General features: G+C 55.4%; 1 protein-coding gene across 2 annotated transcripts; it reads right to left on the bottom strand.

Moving 5' to 3' along the window:
• Window positions 1-1,039: 1,039 nt before the first annotated feature.
• MGRN1 (mahogunin ring finger 1) lies at window positions 1,040-18,382 on the bottom strand. Of its 2 annotated transcripts, XM_053276855.1 has the most exons (17): window positions 18,097-18,381; window positions 16,039-16,157; window positions 13,440-13,528; window positions 12,265-12,411; window positions 11,945-12,062; window positions 11,186-11,252; window positions 10,020-10,072; window positions 9,658-9,705; window positions 9,035-9,103; window positions 7,654-7,813; window positions 7,254-7,363; window positions 5,919-6,142; window positions 5,415-5,538; window positions 4,103-4,148; window positions 3,611-3,721; window positions 3,006-3,050; window positions 2,477-2,615 (listed from the first exon to the last, which is right to left on the bottom strand). In XM_053276855.1, the coding sequence occupies exons 1-16, from the start codon at window positions 18,182-18,184 to the stop codon at window positions 3,010-3,012; spliced, it is 1,614 nt and encodes a 537-aa protein (XP_053132830.1). In that variant the 5' UTR covers window positions 18,185-18,381; the 3' UTR covers window positions 2,477-2,615; window positions 3,006-3,009. The 2 variants fall into 2 exon arrangements, with proteins under 2 accessions (XP_053132829.1, XP_053132830.1); XM_053276854.1 differs by lacking the exon at window positions 3,006-3,050 and having other exon boundaries at window positions 1,040-2,615; window positions 18,097-18,382.
• Between the last annotated feature and the right edge of the window lie 3,304 nt (window positions 18,383-21,686).

Here is a 21,686-nt window from a genome sequence, read left to right on the forward strand (position 1 = left end):
CAAGTCATGGGTCCTTCCCGTTAGCTGAAAATAAGGGACAACTGGCATCCCATAAGGGACAGGCAGCTTTGAGCTGAAATAAGAGACATCCCTGCTAACAAGGGACTGTTAGTAATCTCTGTGTGGAAGTTCAGCACTCTGCAAGAAGCAGGGTCTTCTCTGTGTGCCATGCAGGGCACAGAGAGCAGTTGCTGTCCCCAAGAGACAGAGTCATAGGCCAGACAAGCCTGGACTTGCCTTGCCCGGCTGCCTGATGCTTCTCCGGACCCCTGGAGACAAAGAGAAGCCATGAGGGCCAACACTCCAAGGCCAGCCAGGTGATTGTTCCAGCCAACGGCCAGCCTTTGGAGAGGAACAGCCTGTCCTGTGTACCTGCCAAACAAAGGGCAGGTGGGCAGATCTAGGGACTGGGGCAGAGAGAGAACAGAAGCAAGGAAAGCTGCTCTTGTGATGATGAGCATGAAATGCCCCCTTTGCTAAGCAAGGGCCACCATGGTTTGCATTTGGATGGGAGACTACATGCAAGTGTGATCAGAGGTCCCTTAGGGGATGGAGCCAAAGTTCAGTGGCCGAGCATCTGTGTTGCATGTAGAAGGTTCCAGGTTCACTCCCTGACTGCACCGTCAGGTAGGACAGGGAGAGTCTTTGGCCGGAAACCTTGGAGAAGTCGCTGCTGGTCAGTGAACTGAACTAGGTGGACCAAGGGTGATTTCATCATCAGCCTGCCAGGGGCATGAAGGAGCCCCTGATGGGCTGGCAGGAGCTCACTCTCTTCCCTGCCTGCCTGCCGAGTGGCTCTGCCCAGCACCCCTTGAAGGCACAGCCCACCAGGAAGTTCCCCTCTGCTAGCTGCATGGAAGTGAAGGGTGGCCAGCCAAGACTCGCCCTCCCAGTTCAGAAGCCGCATGGCAGCAGGTGGCCACTGCAGGGCCTGGCTCTCAGCCCAGGGATCTGGCGGCTATGTCAAGGGGCCAGCAGCTCACTCGAGCCAAGCCCTGACCCACAGCTGGGAAGAGGAAGAACAGCCTGGAGCCAGCAGCATCGTCATACTCAGCATTTATGTAGTGCATTTCCACTGTTCAAAGCACTCCACACAGAATCACCACCACGATAATCATGGCACCACCTTGTCAGGTAGGTCAGTATATAATCCTCTCCCCCCTGGAAAGGGGAAGGGGGCTTTGAGAGAAGAAGGGGGGTGCCTGCCACCTGGGGGCGGGCCTGCAGCCGAGGCAAGACTCGAACTGGGGTCCTCCTGGCTCTTACACTTGGTAGCCCCAAGGCTAGAGTCAAGGCTGATCTGCCCCCACTGATGGCAGAAGGAAACTGGCACAAGCCACTCCAAGGGCCCGAAGGCAGCTTCCAGAAGCCAGAGCTGGCCCTCCGAGGAAGGAGGAGTCTCCAGAGCAGCCTGCAGGCCCTCCCCCCACCCACGGCTGGAGAAAGGGGCCAACCCAGGAGAGGCTCTGCACAAGGGAGAACAAGACACACCACAGAGGCTGAGCCAGAGATCAGCTCTGCCTTCTTGTGAGAAAGAAAATCTGGCACCACAGAAGAGGAGGGAACAGGGAAGCCAAGAGGGAACAGGGGACCCGGAGGGAGAGTCCCTGCCCTCTGGGGGAAGCAGGAGCAAGGCACGGGGAAGCAGGGGCCAGGCAAGGTGGGCGGTGGCTCTCGCTGGTCCAGCTCCTGGTCCAGCTCCTCCCAGCCCCACTGCCTGAGCTCAGACAAGTTCCCCTTCCCCAGCCACGAGGCCCTGGCCCACGCTGCCCTCCACAAAAGGGCAGGAGCTCTTTGCAGGAAACCAGGCAGCACCCCGGGGCACCTGGCTGTCAGCCACACAAGGTGGCCGGGGCAAGCCCAGCTCCACTGGCCCTCGGGCACTTGGAGAGGAGCTGGAGGCAGCTCATCAAGCAGGCCACCCCACCACACACACGGCGAGGGGGCCGGGCCTGCTCTCTAGCTGCCCCCCTCGAACCCACCCCACCCCAGCTTTCTTGCAGAGGAGGCCCAAGTTCCCCCACCCCACCCCACTCCTTTCTGCAGGGGCAGCTGCAGGAGAGGAGCCCTCCGTGGGGTGGAGCTGCCACAGCAAAGCAGCCAGGCAAGGGAGGAGGAGGAGGAGGAGAGTGTTTATATGGAAGGCCAGAGGGCCAGCAGATATTTACAAAGGAGCGGGGAAGGGGGTGGGCCCTTCCACCACTCTTGCCCCTGCTCCCAAGTGCGGACAGGCGAGGGAGGGGTGAGAACATGCATGCCTGTCCAAAGAGCCCCTCCTTGGGGGCGGGCGAGCTGGGCGGAGGCAGGGCCCAAGGGAGAAGGAACAATGTCTGTCTGGCACAGTGGGCGAAGCGGTGGCCCATCAAGAATCCTTCCGGGGTGGGGGCGGGTCACGGGATCCTGCAGGCAGGCGGCCCAGGAGAGCACACGGTGGGGGGGGGAGGCCCTGGGCTGCGACTCCGGGCCTGAGCCAGGCGCTCAGGGGGGCCCCTCCCCAGCGTCCATGCAGAGAGGAGGCTGGCTGAAGAGGAAGGGCTGCTGCTGCTGCTGCTGCGGCCGCCCCGAACGGCCGGTCCCACTGCTCTGGATGCTGCCGGTGGCGAAGTCGGAAAACCCTGGAGGAGGGGAGAGAGGCGGTCAGAGGCTCTGGGAAGTTGTGGGACCCCCAGGGAAGCCAACGCTGCCACCCCCCCAGCAGGAGCCTGCAGTGCAGCTAACCGAGGGGTGTGTGTGTGTGTGTGTCGGGACAGGCGTGTCTGACTGCAGAAAGAGGCTGCCAAGCAGGTGGTGGTGGTGGTGGTGGGTCCTTGGTGGGGGGGAAAGTGACGCTGCCCCACTGCAGCAAGCCAAGCCCCAGAGGGCTGGAAGGGGCTGGCCCGCCCATCCTGGGCCTTCCCCACACATGCCCCTCTCCTCCTCCCTGCCCCCAGTTCTGCCTGCCCTTCCCCACCCGCCCCTCTCAGAGAGGCCCCTGCCAACGCACAGGAAGGAAAGCGCAGACGTACCAGCTTACTCCTCTATCCCAATAGAGCAGGAGTCGGGGCCGAGGGCTGCCCAGGCGGGGTGGGGTGGGGCAGACAGAAAGGAGGAAGACAGTGGTCAGAACGGATGGACGCTGCCTCGCTGTGCCGCAGGAAGACCCTGGGTGGCCCTGGAAGGCAGGGCACCCCTCTGGCAGCAAAGGGCCCAATCCTCCCCACCCTGACCCTTTCTGGAGAGGGGATTGGCCTCATCTCGCCCCTGATAACAACGGCAATACACTTTGTTAGCCACCCCCTAAGAAGTGGTTCTCTGGGTGGCTCACAACACAGCATGAAGGGCCTCTTCCGCCGTGGGCAGCCCCTCCTCAAGCGTCCAGAGCCCCTCCCTCCCCGTCGCCTGGCTGGGGCCCTCTTCCCCACTGCCCACACCAGACAGGGGCCAGCTGCCTCCAACTGAAGGGATCAGCCAGGCACTGCCACAAGCCACACTGGGCCGCCCATCCCCACCTTTGCGCTAGCAGATGGAGCCCCCTGCGGTAGGGAGTTGGGGGAGCCAGAGGGACAGGAAGCGCCAGGCCAGCTTCTGCCATCCCAAGCCAGGCCCTCGAGAGACTTCTTTCTGCCGTTACCTGGCAGGTACACGTCGGCCGGCAGCTCGCTCTCCACTTTGGGAAGGCTCCGGGACTCGGAGGCCCCGCTGCTCTCCTGCAGGATGTCCTCAGCGGAGGGAGGCTGGCTACCTGGGACAGGGCAGGGGAATCGCTCAGCACCGCTCCATCTCCTGGGGCAACCCCAAAGGGTCCTGGCTTTTGCTGGCACTGTGACTCTGCCACAAGACTGAGCTGTGCCCCTCCATTCCCGGGCCTTGCTCGCTAGGCGCAGCTCTGGCTCCTGTCGTCTGGGCCAGCCCCAATCACGACACTCTGCTCTCCCACCCCAAAGGTTGAAGGGCCTCCTCCCAAGGACTGGGACTCCACCTCTACTTCCAACCAAAATGTACGCCCAAGTCCAGCCCAGCCCATGGAAGGGAAGTGGGCTGTGGTGCCAGGGATGTTCCTGGCCAGTGCCAGGCCCCACCACCACAGGCAAGCAGCGCCATGCCAGGTCTCGCCAGCGCTTACCTTGCTGAAGTGAGGAGACCTCCTCCACCTCTTCCACAGCCAAGCTCTGGGAAGACGGAAGAAGAGAAAAGAGTTCTCATCTCTGCTGATCACAACGGTCTGCCATCATTAGACTTGTGCAAATGGGGAACAACCCACTCGCTCTGCATGCCCTGCAAAGACTCAGGACCTCCTCAAGCTATGGTGTTTTACTGTGGGCGGGGGACTATTCAGGAGGAAGAGAGAAGCCCCCACCCAGCCTGAAGCCCTGTGGAGCACTCCCTGAGCAATGGGGGGGTGCTACCTCCCCCATTCTCAAAAGAGGACATAGGGAAATTAAAATACAGTCTAAAAAGACACACAAAGCAGACCCCAGGAACAGTCGCTGGAGGGACGCTGTGCTGGGGCTGGATACGTGTCGACGTGGTGTAGTGGTTAGAGTGCTGGACTAGAACCAGGGAGACCCAAGTTCAAATCCCCATTCAGCCATGACACTAGCTGGGTGACTCTGGGCCAGTCACTTCTCTCTCAGCCTAACCTACTTCACAGGGTTGTTGTGAGGAGAAAACTTAAGTATGTAGTACACCACTCTGGGCTCCTTGGAGGAAGAGCAGGAAATAAAAAGCAAATAAATAAGAATAAATACAGCCCAGGATGGCTCATCTCCCCCTGCCCAGTGCAGCTGACCTGGCCTGGAAACTTGGATCCAGTGGAGCAAGCAAGACCAATGGGTGAAGCCTGGCTTGTCCAAGAGGTTCCTTCACAGCCTGGCATGAATGAAAAGTTTGCCTTGGCAGGGAGAGGTGGACTAGCCGTGGCCCAAACACTCCACCTGCTGACTCAGTCAGGCACTACTATGTCCTGTTGTCTAAAAGTAGGGCAATACCTTTATCAAGGCCAAGAAAAACAAATTCAAAGTAGTTGGGAAGCTATTGAGCTTCTTCTAAATATCCCACCCTCCTCACATACACACACTATTTTACTTAACATGCAGCCCAAGAAAGAGTTCTAGAGAACTCAAAGCTGATTACTTTGTAATTTATTATTTCTTTAGTTGGTCCTAATAAAAGGCATTCCCCACCCACCCCCAAAAGGCCAACATGGCTACCTATGGTTTCTGCTTCTTGTTCTAGCAGGCACAGAATCTGCTATCCAGTGACCAACTGGCATCAGAGGGCACCCCCTCCACCTTTTTCTGGGGCAGCCAGATGGTCCGCCTGCCCACTGGGAGGTGGCTCATCAATTCTGCGTCCACAGGAAGACCCGCCCAGGAAGACAAGCCTGCTGGTCTTGGAAGAGACACTTCGCAGGTCAGGGATGGGGAGAGATTTACCTCTGGGGAGCTGGCCTCTCGCAGAACCAGTTCTGTCCCACAGAGTGGGGGCTGCAAGTCCGAGGCGTCTGAGAGCTTTTCCTCATCCTCTTCATGGATGGGTGAAGAGGGAGAGCGCAGAGTGCTGTGGAGAGGGAGGGAGAGAGAAAGAGCGAGAGAGAGAGCGTGCCGTTACATGCAGACCTGCCATCACTTAGTTGAGGGGGTGGTTTCTAAGGAAAGAGGCACTCAGCCCTGCTGGGAAGCCTCCCCAAGCCTCTCAACTCTGGGACCCAGAAAGGATGATCCACTGGCCTCTCTGCACACACTGCAAGGCTCTCCTCTCCCTGCTTTCCACATACACACGCTCCAGGGCTGAGATCTGGCTTAAATTCAGCCCTGCAGAAACCCAGGGCCCTTCCACAGGTCCAGCCTTCTGTTTCCCACAGTGGCGAGGGAGGGAGGGAGGGTGCCAAGAGCCCTGCACAGCATCACACCTGTGCCCTAGCCAACCCCACGGCTAACCTGTCTGGAGACTTGCTGCGCTTGCTTTTCTGATGGCTGCTCTCAACGGCCCGGTCAAGCCCCATCAAGGGTCTGTTGGAGGGAGGAAGCCCATCCAGCACACCTGTGTAGGTGATTTCATCATAGAGGGGAGCTGAAGGGATGGAGGGCGAGATGGAACGCAAGCCGTTCAGAGCCTCCAGCAGGGAGATAGGCTCGTAGCCCGGAGGAATGTTGTCTGAGCACTGTGGAAGGAAGCAACAGAACAGGTCTCCAATGCAGCATGGCTACCCTTCATTCTCGATCAGTTCATCCGGCACTTGAGTTGCCTTTTGCCTCTGCTCTCCCGCTCTCACACACCACCCTCTTCCCCCCAAAGAAACTGAGCCTCCTCGTTCACAGGATCAGAGTGACAGAGGCATGTTGGGGGTGGAGGGTTGATTTTAGTGCTTAGGGCATCTCATATTGAACTCTCTGGATAAAAATGGATATCTTCTATCGATATATTTAATTCTCTGAGGCATACCATTGGCTAATCCCATGTGTGGCAGCTCTCGCGAGAGTTTGGAGAGCTGCCTGATAGGCTAGCCACAGGACGGGTGGGAAGGGAAAAAATGGCGGAGTAGCCGGCCTGCTGGGGCGGGGAGGAAAAATAGCGCCGAGAAAACGGTGGCGGTGCCGGGTGGAAGGAGGCAGCAGGGACGAGGATGGGGGAAGGAAGCGACAGCAACAGGCAGGCAGGAGGCAGCGGCAGCGGGTGGGCGGGGCAAGAACAAGGCAGAAATGGGGGGGGAGGTGGCGGCAATGGGCAGGTGACAAAACAGCGACAGCGGGGGAGGCGCCTGCTCTGCGCCTGGCCCAGCTAGTTCCTAATAATTTGTCCTTCCTTTTCACCCATTTCTGTTTCACCTTGCCATCTTTACATAAGAACAGAACAGCCCTGCTGGATCAGGTAAGGCCTATCTAGTCCAGCATCCCGTTTTCCACAGTGGGCCACCAGATGCCTCTGGGGAGCCCACAGGCAAGGTGAGGGCATGCCCTCTCTCCTGCTGCTGCTGCTCCCCTGCAACGGGTATTTAGAGACATTTTGCTTCTAAGGCTGGAAGTGGCCTATATTAGACACCAGGCTAGTGCTGTCTAATACAGAACAACATTTGTAAGAGAGGGGTCAGTACCCTCCCCATATTACAGGAGGAGTGAATGGAGGCCAAAGGAGTCAGGTGACTCTCAGGAAAAAAGATCAGGAGGTGTCAAAGGGGAAGAGCAGCTGGGCTGGGCAGATTGTCTAGCTAGGGTGGGGGCACCAAGTGTAGCCAGAAGGTGGCTGTGTGATGCCCGGCTGGGGCAGTTCCTCACCGAGTGCTCATCGTGGTCCAGGGTCTGTGCCAAGACAGGGCTGAAGGAGATGGGCGACAGAGCTCCCGGCTTCTTCCTCACTGCTCGGATCTGCAGCAGGGCTCGGAATGCTACGAGGGGATACATCACGAGAAGTGGTCACCTCTAACTTCCCCCCCGTCTCTCTCTCTCTCTCTCTCTCTCACTCACACACACACAAAAAACCTCTCAAGCCTGCCCCCCACTTCAGACCAGCATCAAAGGCCTCGTTCTTTGGCCCGGCCCGACATCGGATAAACAGGTACAGGAGACAAGGTTGTCCCCGCGGTAGTGACGAGACTGTGGCCTCCCTACTTGGCAAGTCAACCTCTGGGCCCGCATGCCCCCCACCCCACCCCGTACACCAACGCAGCTGACTCACGCAAGCGGCAGATGGGGCAGTTGTTGGCCTGGTAGCGCAGGGTGTCCGCACAGGAGTTGCAAAGGCAGAGGTGTCTGCAGGGCAGGATGAGGGTGTCCCGCAGGTCTGAGAGGCACACCACACACTCGTTGCTGTTGTCGCTGTTCTCATCGTCGCAGGGCTGCGGGAGGGTTCAGACCGTCAACACGGAACTGGGCGGGCAGGCTTCAGGCTGGTTTGGGTTCTTGATGAGCACCCCTCCCCCAGGCCCACTAATCAGAGTCACGGGGAGGGTGGCTGCCTCTAAGCCCACACATGGGCTTAGCTCACCAGCACCAAGCTCAGAGTCCTTCCATAGGAAAACCCACTCCTAGTTTTCTCCCAGGCTTCCTTGGTCTATGGAGGAGGAGAGCTGGTCTTGTGGTAGCAAGCGTGACTTGTCCCCTTAGCTAAGCAGGGTCTGCCCTGGTTGCATATGAATGGGAGACTACATGTGTGAGCACTGTGAGATGGAGCTGCTCTGCAGGCTTGCATGCCGAAGGTTCCAAGTTCCCTCCCTGACAACATCTCCAAGACAGGGCTGACAGAGATTCATGCCTGCAACCTTAGGAACATAGGAAGCTGCCACATACTGAGTCAGGACATAGGTCCATCTAGCTCAGTATTGTCTTCACAGACTGGCAGTGGCTTCTCCAAGGTTGCAGGCAGGAATCTCTCTCAGCCCTACCTTGCAGATGCTGCCAGGAAGGGAACTTGGAACCTTCTGGACTTCCCAGAGTGGCTCCATCCCCTACAGAGGGGAAGATCTTCCAGTGCTCATACATCTACTCTCCCTTTCATATGCAACCAGGGTGGACCCTGCTTAGCTACAGGGACGAGTCATGCTTGCGACCACAAGACCAGCTCTTCTCTCCTTGGAGAAGCTGCTGCCAGTCTGGGTTGACAATACTGAGCTAGATGGACCAAAGTCCTTACTCGGTATCCAGCAGCTTCCTATGCTTCAGTAGCCTAACTGGGGAGTTGGGGGAAGCCTTTCTGTGTCATGGTAATGGAAGTGGGCATCAAAAATGCTTGCCAGTCTCCTGCAAACCATCCCAAGGTCAACCAATACACCCAGTCTCCTTTCTGCCTGGTCCTGGGGAGCACCATGGCTGAGCAGGGAACACACTGAGCGCCTGCACACCAGAAGGCTGCCTGCTGAGCTGCTGCCTCTTTCCCTCCCACCATGCTTGTGCCTCTGTGGCTGCAGTTCTGCCCACCATGTTTGCTTCATTGCCCCCCGCCCCCCATCCACCACATTTGTGGGGAGGGTCTGTGAGGGGCTCCCCCACTCCTGGCGCTCATCTCTCCCAGCCCCCAGTTGCCCTGAGCCCTCCCCCACCCACCATGGGCCCCCCTTCACCTTGGTCTCCTGGTTGTTCTTGTTCTCAATGCCATAGATCTCCTGGAGCAGGTAACTGACCCGGTCCACCTGTGGGAAAGCAGGACAGAGGCAGCGCCGACTGCTCTTACCACCAAATGTGACTGGGGAGTCCTCGGTAGCTGGGCGCAGTGCAGAACACAGCTGTGACACTGCCCTTGGACTCGGACCGCCTGCCTGGCTAGGCAAGCCAGGCCAGAAGTGAAGGGGAGGGGCCAGGTTCAGGGGGGACCAGGTTGGCGGCTTTAAAGGGCACGCCAGTACCTCAGCCACATCACCTCATGCAAAGTGCAGCGCGGCTAACCATGGGTCTCCAGACGCTGCTGGACTACAACCCCCATCATCCACAGCAGCCACTAGCCTTGGTGGCTGAGGATGACGGGAAGTGAAGTCCCATAAACATCCAGGGAGCCAAGGCTGGGCACCCCTGCACCAGAGGCTACTTCCATGCAGAAAGGCCTCTTGCCAAGAACTAGGTCCCGTTGCCAAGGGCTTACGGGCAGGGCAACCAGCCAGTTGTTTCCGGAAGGGGGAAGGCGGCAGGCAAATCCCAGCCTTTGCACCCAGCACCTCTCCCCAGCCTCTGTGTTACAAACAGGACTTACAATTTGCTTCTGCTTCAGAGGCTTGACTGAGAAGCTGCCGTCAACATGCTGACAAGAGAAAGAGACACAGGAGACGCAATCAGCTGAGCCGCGGGGAAACACTCAGAAGCGATAAGGACAGGCCAAGCTGCTGGCTAAGGAAAACACACACGCCATCCTCGGCGAGGATTACTGCAGATGCTGGCCAATGCATACTTGGCGTGTCGCTACTGTCCCAGGTTAAGAGGAGGGCAGAGGAGCAGCAGGCATCCTGGCCAGGGAGTCACAGGCAGGGCCACCCTTGGCCCTCTGGCCAGCACCCAGCAGGTGGAGGGGAGCCCTTGGCAGATGCCCACCCAACACACCGCCGGGGCTTCTCTTACCTTTTCAAAGGCAGCCAGGAGGATGTGGGCATGGCCAGTCACTTCCACGACCACTAGGAGGAAATCACAAGGCCGTGAGAGTCGGGCCAGGAGCCCAGCAGAGGTTTCGAGGGCACCAGTGAAGCAGCTGCCAGCCAGGGGGGACGTGACATGGTGGAGCACCCCCACCTGGTGCCACACACTGACTAGATGCTGTTGGAAGCAGCCATCTTTCCCCATTCAGTTCACACACAAAAAGGGTTTTCTTCTGGCAGCCCAAGGAGCCTGGGATGGGACCATGTGCAGAGGGTGCCATGTGCAGATCACGCACACGATCCGGAAGGTGCACCTTCTTATTCTCTGTGGCCACTAGGATACACAGCCATAGGAACAGCCCTGCTGGATCAGGCCCAAGGAGGCCCATCTAGTCCAGGATCTTGCTTCACACAGTAGCCCACCAGATGCCTCTGAGAAGCTCACAGGCAAGAGCTGAGGGCACGCCTTCTCTCCTGCTGCTGCTCTCCTGAAACTGGTACTCAGAGGCAGTCTGCCTCTGAGGCTGAAGGTGGCCTGTACCCCTCAGACTAGTGGCCGTTGATAGACCTGTCCTCCATGAATTTATCCAAACCCCTCTTAAAGCCATCCAGGCTGTTGGCTGTCACCACATCTGGTGGCAGAGAATTCCATAGGTTGGTTATGCATTGTGTGAAAACGTCCTTCCTTTTGATGGTCCTAAATTTCTTGGCAATCAGTTTCATGGGATGACCCCTGGTTCTTGTATTATGTGAGAGGGACAAACATTTCTCTCTCTCCACACCATGCATGATTTTATAGACCTCTATCATGTCTCCCTGCAGTCGTCTGTTTTCTAAACTAAAAAGCGCCAGGTGTTGTAGCCTTGCCTTGTAAGAAAGCCACTTCAGGGAACAAGACTGCCGGGCCCTGCCCAGCCCTGCTCCTCATAAAAGCTTTCAAGAACGAAGGTGCCAGCACCTTGCGGCATTGGCCCACACAGTCCACTGCCCTCCCCACATCTGCTCTGCAGCTCCCAGCATTCACAGCCACCCCTCAGCAGGCTTGGCAGCACTGCTACTCTGCAAAAGGCCTCCCTCCACCTCTGCCCTCAGCTTAACATGGGCTCCCTTCTCCAAGGGACTTGGGACCAATGGAAGAAGCAGGTTTCTTACCATCGCCTTCATCCACCACAGCCTGGATGACCACAGGAAATACGCCCCGGTCGAGATCAAAGTTCAGCTGGAGGAGGAGAGCATGGAGAGACGTTTGTCACTCAGGCTAAAGCCCCGGGCAGAGTATCACCACAAAGGGACCAAGACCAAGGTGTTCACTGGAGCCTCATTAAACTAAAACTACAACAAATATTTATATAATGCTTTTCAACAAAAGTTTCCAAAGGGGTTTAGATAGATATCGATAAAGAAAATGGCTCCCTGTCCCCAAGGAGCTCCCAATCTAAAAAATAAACCCAAGTTACACACCAGCAACAGCCACTGGAGGGATGCTGTGCTGGGGTTGGATAGGGCCAGTTGCTCTCCCGCCGCTAAATAAAGAGGATCACGCTTTTTAAAAGGTGCCTCTTTGCCCAGTTAGCAGGGGCAAGGAGAAGTGGTCGTGGCCCCGGTTTTTGTTTGTTTGGCCGGGGAGGCATTCTTCCTTCTGGCGGGGAGCTCAATCTGACCTCAGAAGGCCAATGAGGGCCCAGCAAGAGCTCCTCTTCCTTCCCCTTTCTCTAGGCCTTCCATGATGCCCTGCAGCTTCTCATTCTGCTCCTGCTCTGAAGCCCCACAAATGCCAGGAAAGAAAACCACTGCTTGAGGAAGGCCTGGGGAGAGCACACGCCTAAGCCCTGTGGCCCAGTCAGGGGCCCGGTTCTGCTCCTCAGCATCTCGTGGGCCTGGGGAGGGGCAAGAAGAGCAGGAAGGAGTCACCTCATCATCTTTCCAGTCGGAGAAGTCAATCTTGAAGGAGGGCAGGGAGAACTGCTGGCTCACCCCTCGCTTGTAGTGCACCGTCTCCGACTGCAGAGAAGGGTTCTTGGTGCTGTAGCTGCAAGTGGGGGGAGAGAGGCAGGCATCAGCGGGAGGCAGCTCACCTGCAACCAGCAGCAGCAGCCTGTCGGGATATTTCTTTAGGATGCTCAATATGCGAGGAAGGGGTGCAACTTGCAGAAAATTCCTGGATGTGCCTCGTGGTGGGGCTGCTATTTCTGGGGTCCAAAGGAGAAATAAGGTGATTGTCTGACACTCACACAACCATGCCACTGATAAACTCCTCAGTCGCCTGGCAGTAGATGGTGATTGCGACACGTGCATCAGCATCAAAGGTGAACTCCAGGCTGTACAAGGCCTTCTGCTTTCCGTTCTCCTCGGTGGGGCTGTCTGCATCTTCTTTGTACCTACACAGAGGAAGGCCGAATCAGCAGAGACCTGACAGGTGGGCTCTCCACTCAGCACTCCACAATTTCTTCATGGTGCAAAAACTGCACTCCAAAAAGCTCTCTCGGCTGTTCCTGTTTCCTGCCCTTTCACAAATACCAAGTTTCTAGCTCTCATGGCAATAGATTTACTATCCGCCACAGTTTTTAAGTTACCCACAAAGATCTGTGTGTTCAGGCAACCCGAGTCTGGGCCCAGCATGGCTGTCTCATCGCCCCCACTCTTGTTCATCTGCAGAGATGCCTCCAGCCCCTCAACTCACATTTCCATTGTTCTAATCTGCCTAGAATTCCATTTTAATAAAAAAAAATAACCAGAGCTGTGTGCAATAAAAAGATGCCAACACATGCACACACGCCCTCAAGGGTAGTTTCAAAAATCCCAATATAAACCAATGAGGTAAAAGCAGAAAGGCCATAGATCACTCAGTAAAAAGCCCTGGAGAATAAAAAGGTCTTGGCCTGAATATGTTGGTGCATCCTGAATCAGCCACAAAAGAGCCAGGAGCACACAGTCCCTCTCCCCGACAGGCATCTGAAGGTGGGGCAGCCAGAGGGGGGATTTTGAAGTGGATTGTAAAGATCTAGCTCATTCTGGACAAGGCGCTTCCCTCAAGGCACATTCCAATATTGGGCTTGTGGTTTACTGAAACCACGCGACCCCCACAAAGCCCTCTGAAGCAGGTCAAGTCACAAAGGGGCCGGGTCTAGAGCAGTCTTTGCCCCTGCAGTCAAGAGCCAAGAGAAAAACACAAGCACTGAGGGAAAAGCCCAGCAAGGAATGCAACCCAAAAGGCAGAAAAATGAAGGAACTGTGCAGCAAAAGGACCCGTGAGCATCCCTGAGACGGGATGCCAAGCTGCCATCCTTACTTCAGCCAGTCTGGCTTTGAAGGCCGTTGAGCCACACACAGCACAATCCACACATGAGCCACCAACCCCTCCCAATGCTCCAGCCTAGACCAAGTCAGTCGTTTGTGTCTGAAGTACCTGACCAAGCGAAGGGAGTCTTTGCGGATATTCACCAAGCTTCGCAAAGTCTTCACCGGCTCATGAGGCGCTGGGGTTACATAGGGAAACTGGAAAGAAAGACCAGCAACTTTTTGATATAGCACCTTAGCTGAGATCTTGGAAATAATACATGGTATTTATCACTGGATATTCCAGAGATAGTCTTATTTGGATAAATCCTCAATATTCAGAGAGGTTCATCTGCAGTTGCCACCAGCTTGTCTGGGGGCTGGCTACACAGTGACAGGCCTTCTCTGTTGCCGTCCCAAGACTCTGGACTGTGCTCCCTGCTGAAATAAGAGCCTCCTCATCTCTGACAACTTTTAAGAAGTCTTTAAACACCCATTTTTTGACCCAAGCTTTTTAACTAGACAAGGTTTTAAATCGTTTCTTTATGTCTGTTTTAATGTTTTTATGTTGTTGTAAATTGCCTAGAGATGGATGTTTGGGGTGGTGCACAATAAATAAATAATAAAACTAGTGAGCCTGGGCACAGAGCATCTGCGACTCTAGTTGGGCCCAGCCGCCCGTCGTCATGCCCGGCTTTCTGGCTGGCCGGCCAGCTGACTGGCCGCTCTCCCCGCCCCCTGCCCGTCACCATCCCGCCCGCCGCCCGCCCCCAGGCCACACTATCCTGTTGCTGCCTCCTGCCGGCCAGGCTAGGCTGGCCCGCCACCACTTCCTCCGTGCGGCCAGGCCAGGGCCCGCCACCGCCATATCACCTTGGCAGGCGGGCCAGGCTGTCCCACCGCCTCCTCCTCCTCTTCCCAGCTGGCAGGGGTTCGCTCACCAACCACCCGCCATCTGCCCATCTCATCGCTGCGGCCATTATTTCTCCCTACTGCCACCGCTTCCTCCTGGCCAGCAGAGCTTTGCCACCCGCCCACTTCTTCAGGTCAGCGGGGCTTTGCCCGCAGGCTGCCTCCTCGCTACTGCCATTATTTCTCTCCGCTTCAATGCTGGAACTCTCGTGCGCTCTCTGTCAGCCAATCGCCTCCTTTCTGCCACATCCCCACGCATAGCGCATCTTGGAGAATTAATTATATAGATAGGTGCTGGCTGAACCAGGCACAGAGCATCAGTTCTTCCTTGTTCTCTCTCCCCACTCAGCCCCTTGGGTGCCGCTTTCTCCTGCCCCTTCTGGTTTGCCATCTGGACGGCAGGCAGGCCTGGAGAGGGACCTGATGTTTGGCCAGCAGGCGTGCCAGAGAGGGAGGCTGCGCCATCCTCTCCACCGCCCGTGCTTCACATTTGGCCCTAGTGAGTGCCACCCTTCCTTTTGGACAGCAGGTGGACCTCTAGTTCGCCGCCATCACTCCCCCCCATGCCATTGCTTTCTTCCTACCCGCCTTCTTCCGCCTGCCCGCACTTGCCGTTGTTTTCTTCCCACCCACCACCACCTTTCCCCCCCATTGGCCCGGCTGCCACGGCCACCACCACCATTTTCTTCCCTCCTGCCCGTGCCCGTTGCTATCTGGCAGCTGCTCGCGAACTCTCATGAGAGCTGCCACACATGGGATTAACCACGGGTATGTCTTAGCAAAATATATAGATAGAAGAGTGTGAGGTGTGAGGATCATTTTATTATTTGCCTTATTACTGCAATGGCTAAAATTTGTGTTGATAAACGACAGAAGAACACAAATATACTAAGGATGAAAGCTGGTTGATTAGACGTCAAGATATAGCAATACCGGAAACACAATAGGGTATATACAAACTGAAAAGAATACTTAAAACATTGGTTTTCCAAAACAAACAGTATTAGTCAATTACTTTTTGGAGAGATCACAGAAAGCTATACGGCTCTGAAAAGGCTGTAGAAGAAGTAAAAACACATTATTGTTTGCTTTGCTTAGTTGTGACTGAATTTGTAGCTTTTTATGATTTGTGCTTTTTAACACTGCAGCAAGCAAGCAATCAGTCAGTCAGGAAAGCATTGATGAAACTGCCCAGCCCCAGAAGCAGCCAAAGGCCCACAGACAGGATGTGCCAATTGCAACAGTGCTGGGAGGGCTTCTCCGCACCCTCAACATCATTCATTGTCTGTCACCTTGCATTTCTGAATCGTATACATCCAATTGCATCTGTAACTGGGAAAGTTGTTGTTTTTTAAAACATGCTCCACCTCAAATAAAAATAATACAAATGTAAAAGCAAATCATGTAAGTCGTGTGTGTGTGTGTGTTTTCTTCTTCTATCCCTTATTCAGTCTGGTGCCAACCATCATAGGAACTTAGGAAGCTGTTTTCTACCGAGTCATACCGTTGGTCCATCTAGCTCAGTATTGTCAATACTGACTGGCAGTGGCTTCGCCAAGGTTACAGGCAGGAGTTTCTCTCAGCCTTATCTGGAGATGCCAGGGAGGAAACCTGGAAGCTTCTGCATGCAAGTGCTCTTCCCAGAGTGGCCCCACCCCCAAGGGAAATATCTCAGTGCTCATGCATGCAGTCTGCCATTCAATGGCAAACCAGGGCAGACCCTGCTTAGCAAAGGGGAGAATTCATGCTTGCTATCACAAGACCAACTCTCCTCATCCAGTTTCCAACCAAAGAGCACCACAGTCAGCAGCACTTGCCTGGACAGGCCTGTTGCCAAGGAAGTTCAGGTCCATGTTCTCCCCAAAGAGGTACCCCTCGGGATGTGGTGTGTCAAACTTCTCTCCTCCCATGAAGAAATGACTGGCAAAGTAGTTCCCTGGAGAGAAAGAATTTATTTTATATTTACTTACTACATTTATATCCCGTTCTTCCTTCAAGGTGCCCAGAGCAGTGTACATAGCTGTGTTTATCCTCACAACAACCCTGAGAGGTAGGTTAGTCTGAGAGAAGTGACTGGCCCAGAATCACTGAGGTTCATGGCTCAACAGGGATTGGAACTCAGGTCTCCATGGTCCTAGTCCAACATGCTGACCACTACACCACATGGAAAGCACCCAGGGCATGCCAAGATATATAGAGATAGAGCCACTACAAAGTCTATGCTGATAAAACCACACCATGATGCTGCAGGGCCACTTCAGCTTGGGATCTGAAGATCTGGAGTCAGTGCAAATCTTGTCACATTTACACTGTTGGGGGTGGCGGGGAGGCAGGACTGCAGAAGTCCTTCCTCATGAGGAGATGAGTATCATTTTTATTGACTACCACAAATATTATAACCAGGAGCCAAGAGCAGCCAATGGAGAATGCTTTAACATCTCCATCTGCTAGCATAAGTAAAGGGGGCATGTAGGGAAGAGCCTAGCCTGTATGGGCAGCAGATGATACACAGGATTGGAGGAGCCCCTGTCTGAAGTGGAGGGGTTCCCAAGAAGCAGCCCCAAACATGCCTCCTGTGCTTTTTCCTCCACACCTCTTCAGGGTAATTTCTTTATTTGGGGGGAGAGCATTCTTACACAGAATGCTTTCTTCCTTATAAGGGAGAAAGGTTTAGTACAAAAGGCTGAACCAGGCAATCTCAGGGGTTCGAGTTTAGAGATCCCAAGCAGTTGGCTGAGCCCTCAAGGATCCTGAGAAGCGGAGGGGGGTGGAGAAGCAGATTGATTATTTCTGTTGGAGACCGACACCACAACTGACACCACAACCGGACCAACTTGGTGCAAGCTGACACCACGACTTGGCTCAGGCAGTTGGCAACCCTGGGAGGAACAGAGGAAAAGCACATCCCAAGAGGACTGCGGAGCTGGCCTTGGGGACCAACAGCTGCATGGCAGGAAGGATACCAAGAGGGCAACCCAAGTATTAGTGACCAAGTGCCACAGAGAGAGCCCCAAATTTCAGACTGTGCAATGTGACCATCCAGCACACCCCCAGATATCTGACAGGTGCCTGCCCCCAGGGGAGGAGGGGCATCAGGTAGGCATTAATACCTGGGCAGGGGGAGGAAAAAGATAGCCTGGCAGTAGCCATTGAGGATTCAGGGGCTGACTGGAGAAAGAATGCAAGGATGCAGATATTGAGGACTACCCAGGGTTGGGGCAGTAGTTGCTATGTGGAAGCTGGGGGTATTATTTATTCCCCCCCCCTTTCAGCTGTTTTTATGGGATGTTATTCTTGCTTTCTTTGGTTCTGTTGTATTTTTATGGTTAATACAAACAATATCTGATTCAAGTTATATTGGGGGGAAAGGGGAGAGGGGATAATACTATTTCTTAAATAAACAAGTAAATGTCCACAAACCACTCTCTGGTGAAAAACTATCAGGGTGACAGCAGTCCCCTGATGGGTGGGGGGTTTCCAGGATGTAGAGGCGGGGGTGGGCACTCGAGGAGGGTGGAAATCCTGGAATTGTGCGTGTGTGAGAGAGAGAGAGAAAGAGGATAAATAACACTAGTTGTGGGTGCGGGGCGGGGAGAGAGCTGCATGCAGCACCTGCCAGGTTGCCCAGGGGCTGAAGTACCTATGGGCGGGAGGGATCCTAGTGAAAAACCTATGGAAGTACCTATAGCTGAAGGACCTATGGGGGGGATCTTGAGGAAGCTGGAAGGGGGGCTGCTGTCAGTGGCTGGCTGTCGGGCCTATTGGGGAGGGGTCCTCTTAGCGGGCACCCAGTGCTGGTGGGGGTGAGGAAGGGGTGGGGCGCCTAGCCCGGGCGGGGGATGGGGGAGGAGGGGCGCCGTGAGGCCTGGCCATACCGGACTTGGGCGGGTAGCGGTAGGCCGAGTTAGCCTGGATGTCGATATCCTCCACACCGGCGATGCGGCGGGTGAGCAGGGAGCCCATGGCGGACCAGCAAGCGGCGACAACGGCGGAGGCAAAAGGAGGTCCTCCTCAGCGAGCCCCACAGGCCGCTCCTGCGCGGGGCACCACGGGAGGGCGAGTCCGCCCGCCCCACCCGCCGCGTACTTCGCCCCGCCGCCCAACTACAACCCCCAGCAACCACAGCGCGTTGCTCTCAAACAAAACAATCCAGCACGCCTCCGGCTCCGCCTCCCGCCCTTGAGGGCCCAGAGGAGGGGGCGGGGCTCGTGCTCTGGCGAAGGGCATTTCCGGGTACGAAGCCAATCTGCCTTTTTTTTGGAAGGCCCTTCCGGCGGAAGTGCGTCCTGTCCCAGGAAGCCTCGGGAGGTAATGGTATCTCTCGTGGTCGTGGAGCGACGGGTACGCCTTAGATAAATATATATAAAGAAAGAAGAATATATAAAGAAGATATTTGTAGTAGTAGTAGTAGTAGTAGTAGGGCCCTGCAGTTTAGTCTGTTCTTGCAGGCTGGAGGTCAAGCTGAGACTGAGGAAGTAGCTTAGAGCAGCCCTACAAGGCCTAAGACAAGCAGAGGGACTAAGAGTGAATTTATGAGTGAGAAGCAGGATGGGACATTAGTGCCTGCTCTGTATGATTTGTATGGTATTTCATCTCTTACCATATCTTTATATTTCATATTTTTCCAGTTTACCAAAACAAAAATCAAAACCCCACCCAGGGCAACTTACAGTGATACAAAGCTACAAAAACCGACTTGAATGGCTCAACAGCATTAACAGACTTAAGACTAGATTAAAATGTTTATAGGGAAATCTGCTCGTAGCAAGAACTCTGCAGTTCTTGGTCTGTCTGGTTAAATATTATCCCTGTTGGCTTGACTCCAATGCAGTGCCTGGTGCTGGGAGGTTTTGCTGGGAGGTTTAATAGTGGGAGGGCCAAAGTGCATCTGTCCTACAGATAGCTGATCTGAATCACACATCACACCTCCATCCTTGTGACTCAGTTGTTTGGAATACAAGCAAACAGACTAAGGCTGATGATTTGCCAGATTACTTTTTGTTTTTATAGGCGTCCTGCAAATGTTTGCATTAGAAAACTCAGCCCTGGGGCAGAAACAATTGTTCTGGTTGCTGGAAAATCTTTATATTTGGTATATAACCAAAGGCAATTTGCTGGAGAACTTTGCCAGTATCACAGTTTTAAAGTCAGAATAAAATATTCAGTTAATGAATCACCTTTACAGTTTACAGCAATATCCTCCAAAAATACAGCACTCTCTCCTGGACTTAACCCCCCTGATTACCTGATGTGCCTTGTAATCCCCCACCCCTGAGTTACAGTACTACCTGCATATACTTTATAACCTTGTGGGTTTCCAAATCCTTGTGTGTAAATCTTTGTAGATATATCATGTACAACCAACCACTTTATATATAATTGTGCTTTGGCAACGTACTGTATGCTTTGGTAGTTTGCTGATTCAATAAAAAATATCTTGCCCTATCTTGGAAATGTCAGGGAATCTTCTGCTTTTCCAAGAGCAGCCCCATCCCCTAAGGGGAATATCTTACAGTGCTCACACATGTAGTCTCCCATTCAAATGCAAACCAGGACAGAGCCTGCATAACAAGGGAGAATTCATGCTAGCTACCACAAGACCAGCTCTGTAAGGGGGTAAAAAATCCTTTGTGGTGGTAGCAGCTCTGCTTGCACCTTCTGTTTACACCGGGACTCAACCTCGCTCTAGGAGTCAGCCCAGGAATCTCACTACTCATTGAGAGGGACCGACCCAAGGCGCCGTCCCTCCCCGCCCTGTGGACTTTGGCGTGAGTCCCTGCTACTTGCATCCAAACCGGAAGCTGCGGGCAGCTGTTCGCCCAGAGCATGCCTGGGCTCCCCCCACCCCTTGCTCGGTGCCATGCTGGCAGGAGTCCCTGGCTGCACAAGCACACCCCACAGTGACTCTACGCCTCTCACTGTCCTGCCCCCTTGCCCGCTGGTTGGGCCTGCCAGATCTCTTTACCTTCTATGGCCAGTACCAAGACAGAGGCTTTGCCCATTGGCTGTCCGGACATGTCACTCCAGCTATATCTGCCCACCTCTGAAACAAGTTTGCAAACAAAGCACAGCCTTGTGGGAAATGTAGTCCTGGGGGTGAACTGCGCGTGGGTGGACAGTTCAGCGGGCCTGGAGCAACAACCCCTGTGCAGGCTGGTGGGGCAGCTGGGCAGCGTTCTGCTGCTGGGCTTGGGCACCCTCCCTTGCCCAGCTGTTGCTGAAGCAGGAACAAGCCCCTGCAGAGTCTGGGGGTCTCTGGGCCAGCAAATCTGCACTGGCTCCTTGGCCAGGCATCCTTTGCATTCCAACCCGGAGATGAGGCTTCTTTCGTCTATGCCCCCGACCCAAAGCCCGTCCTCCGCGCCAGAGCTCTTGAGACGAGCCCTCTGGAAACAGGCCCCATCGCTAGACTGCTGGCCTCTGGCATGACTTTTTTGAACTGAATTCCGCACCAAAACGTGCCTGTGAAAGGAACTAAACAGACCCCTTTGCTCTCAGCTGGCGGCCTGAGCTTTCTCCAGGAGCTTTTGGGGCAGGGGTTGTGCTGGGAGGGTACCCAAGGCTCCAGGGCTGAAAAGGCTTCAGGGCCTTTTGGTCCCTGTCTCTCTTTGGGTAGGTTTTGTGCGCCCAGCAGATACACTCTGCACACCGTAAGAGGAACACTGATTTTATGCTGCTTTGTATATTCCAAACAGACAAAGGGGATGCTCAAAAGGTCAGGGGGCTGAGCTCTGGCCCCCAATTAGCCCCTTAAGCAAAGAGCTGGCCACTTGGTCCAGCTGCCCAGCCATCAGTGGGCCTTAGACCCCATAAACGTGTTGTAGAGGGAAATGCACTCTGCACGTCCTCAGAGGGACACCGCTCCACCAGGACTTTTACTAAGCACTCACACCAAATAGGACTAGAGCCCTTGGGTGGGGGGTGGGGAGAGACACACAGGGGATAGGAAGTTGCCCAGGAAGTCAGCCCTAAGGGACTCCCTTCCTTGGGGGGGAGCCAGTCAGAGGGGCTGCTGGGTTGCCCTCTTCAGCTGCGTGCTGTCTACTTCTGAGTAGGCAGGCCTTGCCAGACGAAGCCGAGCCGGCTGCTCCGTGCCTGGCTGGAAGGGCAGCCTTTTGCTTCCTCCACGCAGTTCACTGGGGTTGCAGCCCCAGCCAGCGCGCGTCGGGAGTCGCATCCTTCTGCGGCAGCACCGAGGCGGGTCTCGCGGCGGCGGCGGCGGCGACCCGGCCCGGCCCTTGGCTGGGTCCCTCGCAGGGCAGCCCCCTCCCCAGCACCAGGAGGCGGCGGCGGCGGCGGAGGAGGAGGACTACAGCTCCCAGCGTCCCCGGGCCGCCGTCGGGTGCCCGCCTGCCTGCCTAGCCGGGCGGAGTAGTGCGAGTCAGGCAGCAGCGCCGTCCGTCCATCGGCGGGGCCGTCTGGGGCAGGCAGCAGCGGGGCTCCGCCGGCCGCGGGGGGGGGGGGG

The sequence above is a fragment of the Hemicordylus capensis genome, chromosome 13, assembly GCF_027244095.1.
Source record: "Hemicordylus capensis ecotype Gifberg chromosome 13, rHemCap1.1.pri, whole genome shotgun sequence".
Taxonomy (NCBI): Eukaryota; Metazoa; Chordata; class Lepidosauria; order Squamata; family Cordylidae; genus Hemicordylus; species Hemicordylus capensis.